At 44.0% G+C, this 6,000-nt stretch overlaps 1 protein-coding gene across 1 annotated transcript; it reads left to right on the top strand.

Annotated features, from left to right (window-relative positions):
* The first annotated feature begins 284 nt into the window (after positions 1-284).
* On the top strand, positions 285-5,513 carry mdh1ab (malate dehydrogenase 1Ab, NAD (soluble)). Its single transcript, XM_019260924.2, has 9 exons — positions 285-418; positions 901-999; positions 1,540-1,636; positions 3,009-3,184; positions 3,489-3,611; positions 3,702-3,878; positions 4,006-4,119; positions 4,500-4,589; positions 4,764-5,513. Exons 1-9 carry the CDS (start codon positions 416-418, stop codon positions 4,884-4,886), a joined length of 1,002 nt encoding a protein of 333 aa, XP_019116469.2. The 5' UTR covers positions 285-415; the 3' UTR covers positions 4,887-5,513.
* Positions 5,514-6,000: the final 487 nt, after the last annotated feature.

Below are 6,000 nucleotides of genomic sequence, written 5' to 3'. Positions count from 1 at the left end.
ATAGGTGTTTCTATCTGCTTTGTGCAGCAGAGTAGCTCTACAAGCACATTAGTGCATTCATTGGGCGGTTTCAGAGAGTTACAAGGGTCTGGAAACACAATGAAAACAATTGACTACAACAATTTATTGATAGTAGAAAATGCATTCACTTTGGAATACTTCAGTACAAAGGAAGTATTGAATATATACATGATATATGCGTACACATACAAATAAAAAGTCAGTGCTAAAATTTGGCTGAATTATGATGAAAGGTATAAGCGGTGAAATGAAGAGCCGTTTGGGAGTCGGCTCTTCTTGGTGAGCTGAGTCAAATGATCTGACTCCCTAAAAAGAGCCGAACTTCCCATCGCTGTTAAATAGGAGTGACCTCCGGCTGCTGAGCGAGAAGTGGAGGAGAGACAACCGTGTGAACATGGTGAGTAAAGCCGAAATTTAACGGCTATTCCTTTATTTAGTTATGCAATGCAACGGAGATAAAGCAGAAGTTATTCTAATTGACACAGTTATTAAGTTTTGTGAAAGTTTAATAACAGTTTTCAGCGATATGTTTAAAGTAACATGTCTCCCTGCATAATGCAACCAAGCTTTAGTGTCCATATGTGCACATATCAACATATTTTTTGCAATCAGCTGCTTTGCACGGCTGCTGCATTGAATGAATGCCGTCGAGTGAATGGCAAAGATGGCGATGAACTTGATAACTAGTAGTAGTTATGTAACAGTGAGTCTATTTCTGAGCTGACCCCACCTCTGCTTCAGTAAATCCTGTTGACAGGAATAGACACACACTTAGACACGTGCTTTGGGACAATGAAGCTGCCACTTCCATAGCTGTCCTCTCAGTGAAATCAATGCTAATGGCACTAACAGCAGTGTTCTTTGCCTTGTGTCTTGCAGTCTGAGCCGATTAGAGTTCTGGTGACGGGCGCTGCTGGGCAGATTGCCTATTCCTTGTTGTTCAGCATTGCCAAGGGAGATGTCTTTGGCAAAGATCAGGTAAAGAAGGGCTTTGTCTTGCTCACACAACACCCTCCTCACTTCCTCTTATCTCATTAGGCGGTGTAAGGGCAGCCTTCGCAAGACCTACACCGGATACTGACAAACCCCACCACCCTCCTCCATCCCTGGCAAACAGCTGTGAATATCACAGCAAGTTTTCCATGTCGTATATGGGGTTGACATTGAACAGATGTTGTCCCCCCCTCCCGCCTCGCCGCGGGAGGAATTGATCAGATTGCACTCGCTCATGCGTGCGTCTCAGGACGAGCCTGGATTGTCCTTGGAAGTCAATGAAATGGATCCTGCGCCAAGAGTCTTAGGCCAACTTTAAAACCACCTGATCCACTTGGCACGGGCAGCACAGTCAGTGAGCCACATGGCTTAAAGGCCTTCACACGCTGTTCCCCTAGAGACAACTAAGTCCCAACACTTGTCATGTCATTATACACAGGGGTGTTTATGATTTCAGTGCATTTACATTCAGTTCTGCATGTTTTGTTTTTGTTTTTTCACTTCCTTCCCTCCTCCTCCTGTCAGCCTGTCATCTTGCTCCTTTTGGACATTACCCCCATGTTGCCAGTCCTGGAGGGTGTTGTCATGGAGCTACAGGACTGTGCTCTCCCACTTCTGAAAGGTAACTATTTAAGAGTGGGACAATGGACATTATCACAGTTTTGTTGTTGTTTTTTTTTTGTAGAAGCTATTTGGAGTTAAATTATTACAGATTAAAAACATTTGATTTATTCTTCATTTACCTCCCTGTCTTTCACCAGGTGTCTAGATTTGTTTCCATTTTAATGGTAGCACACGAGTACATGCTGTGTTTGTTGAAAAGGTAGAATTTACACATACGATACTGTGTCTAACAAGATATATATTATCGTGTATATTACCATCTTATGGCTCTGATTTCCTGTTCATTTACACACAGTGTGTTGCAGATCACTGTCTTGTTTTCGTGCACAGTGTTAATAATGTAACGCTCTTTCTGTGAATAGTAATGATGCCATCATCACGCCAGCATGTTCCGCATGCAAATAAGGCTCCTGCACAGTTTTCAGCTTTCTGGAGGAACAGCGGGAGTTACGAGGAGATGCTGCGGCAAACATGTTGTAGACAGATTTATGAATTCATACAACCTCTGAACGTTTGGCCCCAGGGGTGAATAAATCTCTAATCACAGTTTTAATGTTCAGTTTGTAATGTGCTGATCATTACTACGGAGCAGATGCACGCTACATCACAACAACATCAATCATTTTCAGAGTGAATGTGCACAGTACTGGACAAACTAACTGAAATGTTGCAGTTGTACTTTATCTCCTTGTTTCCAGCTAAGTGTAAGTGCACAACAATCAGAAGAAGCCTGTGTTTTTATATAGCTCCAGAACATCAGTCACCTCCTGCTGGGAGCTGCAAACTTTGATCAGCTTCTTCAATGCTGGAAGTTTAATCAAACCTGCGCCCCTGTAAGACAGTCAGGAGTCTCCTTCTCTGAGACACTTGACAAATGCGGATACTGGTTTCCGTCGGTGTCGGATAACCGTAACTTGTTGTCATGACATCGGCCATGAAGTGCTATTATGTGCCATCTCCATTGTGACCTGGAATTTTCCCCTTGCATCGGTGCTGTCCTTTGCTTTGTTCGGGACAGCGGCTGAGAGGCCCCCCCGGTGTTAACAACAGAGCTGCAAAGACAATGAGTCATGCGCTGAGATGGGCCCGGTCATATGGTACACAACATGGAACACGTCCAAAATACATGTCTCAAAACTGAACGTGTGTATGAATACATTTCAAACTATTTAAGCTTGGAATAGATCATGGACCTCAGAGACTGACACGTTGTTCACTTAAGCTTTGTTAGGAATTCCACCTGAGAACGTGTTTCTGTATCACAGTGGAGACAGTTACCAAAACTTTGATTAAAAATGTCAAGACACCACATGTGGTATCTAAAAATATGCAAACAGTAACAGAGATGTATTCACTTTATCTTTCCACAGAGATCGTCCCCACTGACAAGGAGGACGTGGCCTTCAACGACCTGGACGTGGCTATCTTGGTGGGCTCCATGCCCAGGAAGGAAGGCATGGAGAGGAAGGACCTGCTCAAAGCCAACGTGGCCATCTTCAAGAGTCAGGGAGCCGCCCTGGAAAAGTACGCCAAGAAGACTGTCAAGGTATTGACACAGGAGCATCCACTCGAGGGCGGCTGAGGGAAACTATTCTGCTCCTGGATAAGTTGCTGTGGTTGTTACATTTGTTGCTCCTGAGCTTGATTCCCGTGATTCAGAGCCCTCGTGTTAGCAGACATGGAAACATGGTACAAAAGTACAAGGTTTTTTTTTTTTTTTTTAAATTACAATTTAGCTTTTTAAAGAACACTCTGATAAGACATGAAACCGAGAGGACACAGGCGTTTACATTGCCCTGGATCAGACTGGTCACTCCGGTTGTATTTTAATGTGTGGGTGTGTGTTTCAGGTGCTGGTTGTGGGAAATCCTGCCAACACCAACTGTCTGATTGCAGCCAAGTCTGCACCCTCCATCCCTAAAGAGAACTTCTCCTGCCTCACCCGTCTGGACCACAACAGGGCTCGCTCTCAGGTGCGTCCTTTTAAACTGTCTGCCTCACAGACTTTTAACTGCGTTGCTTCTTTGTCTGAGTCGATTGTCATTTATGTTTCGGTCCTATAGGTGGCGATGCGCTGCGGTGTTCCTGCCACCCACGTGAAGAACGTGATCATCTGGGGCAACCACTCGTCCACCCAGTACCCAGACGTGCATCACTGCCTGGTCAACATGTCTGGCAGCGAGCTGGCTTGCTTTGAGGCGGTCAAGGATGACGCCTGGCTCAATGGGGAATTCATTGCTGTGAGTTAAAGACCTGATTAAGTATCGTAAGATTGCACCAATGTTAAGTCTTTTCACGTTCATCACGACAAACCTAGCTGAAGTTAAGTGCCATGCAGTTTTCATGCAGTGCTCCTTTTTATTGCAGACTGTGCAGCAGAGAGGCGCCGCAGTCATCAAGGCCAGGAAGCTGTCCAGTGCCATGTCTGCAGCCAAGGCCATCTGTGACCACATGAGAGACATCTGGATGGGCACTGCTGAGGTGAACACCGTATTTATTTGTAATGTGGAAATGTCTGCCTGTTTTAACAACAAAGGAAAGACTATACCTGCATGAGCCTATTTCTGTGATATGATGAGGTGGAAATGGAAAAACAAGGTGATTGCCAGTTTCACTGAGTCGCCCTTGTCATTGATTTAATGTGGTGCAAATCAAGGGTATGCAAGGCTTCATAGATCATGTGTGAATGTATATCTCTGTGTTTGTGCTCACACGAAGAGTTTTATAGTCATGAATCTTCAGACTTTTATGCATCAGGCTAATAAGTGAGATCTAGTCCTACAGTAGAGGTTAAGTGGAGTCTTGTTACTTAAATGTGGCTTTAACATTAGTAATGGTCGGTACAATATATTTCCTTTCAGGGTGAGTTCATCTCCATGGGTGTTTACTCCTCTGGCAATGCCTATGGAGTCCCAGAAGACCTGATCTACTCATTCCCTGTCCAGATCAAGGTGAGACTCCTTTAACCATAACCTCGCAGTATGTTTTGAATTCAACACATTGCTAGCAGTAAACTATGTTGTGTTTGTCCTTTTTTTTAAATGTAGAACAATGTGCAGTTCTAGAAACAATGAGTGGTCATTAGTGGACATTTGTAAGCGTGTTGCTGTCTTCTGTCTCCTCAGGACAAAAGCTGGAAGATCGTGGAGGGCCTGACCATCAACCCCTTTTCCAAGTCAAAGATGGAGGCCACAGCAGAAGAGCTCATAGATGAGAGGGACACAGCTGTGTCTTTCCTGGGAGTATGACTAGGCCAGGATTTAGACCGACCCAAGACTCCAGACGCACGCCTGTGATGAAGCACTCCACCAGCCCCTGCATTACTCTATATGTGTGTGTGTGTGAGAGATAGAGAGAGCGACAGAGAGGTTGAGTCAGTGTTTTTGAGTGTAAAAGTTGGATTTATACTTTTGCGTCGGGAGCCACCCAGCTGAGGAGACAGTGACACTGGGTTGCATGTGTTTTCTACCATGAGTTCTCGATACTGGTGGAGACTGTCGACAGTGAGACATCAATCTGCAAGTTAAAGGAAAGTTCGTCTCCTTTTTTAGCCATTTGCACTACAAGACTTTCTGTTTGCTCTGATCTGCGCTGTTTATCAACCAAGTGGGGGAAAAAGGAAGGTAGTCAGGTTTACTTTGGCTATGAGTGACAGCCGCTGCACACTGGCGCACAAGTATAACTCCACCTTGAGTATAAAGTATAATCTGAAAGTACAACAAATCTGTTACAAGATATTTTACAGTAATCTTTATCTGGCATAAGTGAAACATGGATGGTTGTTACATTTAGTCAACGATGCATTAAGTCCTCACACACTGGAATGGTTACCTTTTTAAAAGCTGAAACAATAAAAACGTATATTAATTTAAAAATGTAGTTTTGTTTTTTTTGGTGGCTTTTCATGTATTAAAAGTGTCGTCTCACAGGCAAACAAACTGACACAATGCAGTTGCCATACTTGGAGGTTTAGGTGGGATATGGACTGCTGGCACCTTTTTATAATAAGACGTTCAAGTTGGACAACCAGTGTGGATGTTCTTCTTTTTATCTGTGTGAGCTTCTTCCCGCAGTCCAACAGCATACACAACGGTTGAGTTGGTAACTTGGCCGCAGGTGTGTGTGTTTTCTTGTCCCCGCCCGGTAACAGAAGAAAAGAATATACTTTGTCTAGGAAAATATTTCATACTCTGGACTGCAGTTACAAGTACAATAGAGGGTTTAACCTGCTTCTCTCCGAGTGTGCACAGAACGCTCCAGGTCGTCACCAGACAGACAAACTTCCAGTTTTCTGAAGGACCAGGAATGCAGGGTGAAAGGGTTCAGGGTAAATATATTTACACACACCAATACACTGTATAC

This window comes from Larimichthys crocea, chromosome XI (genome assembly GCF_000972845.2).
Source record: "Larimichthys crocea isolate SSNF chromosome XI, L_crocea_2.0, whole genome shotgun sequence".
Taxonomy (NCBI): Eukaryota; Metazoa; Chordata; class Actinopteri; family Sciaenidae; genus Larimichthys; species Larimichthys crocea.
Note: the sequence above shows the minus strand (reverse complement) of the source record. Positions and strands in the feature narration are given on the sequence as shown.

Coding starts and splice junctions, on each gene's coding strand:
- mdh1ab (XM_019260924.2), top strand. Junction 1,637..3,008: donor TGCTCTCCCACTTCTGAAAG/GTAACTATTTAA, acceptor ATCTTTCCACAG/AGATCGTCCCCACTGACAAG. Junction 3,185..3,488: donor ACGCCAAGAAGACTGTCAAG/GTATTGACACAG, acceptor TGTGTGTTTCAG/GTGCTGGTTGTGGGAAATCC.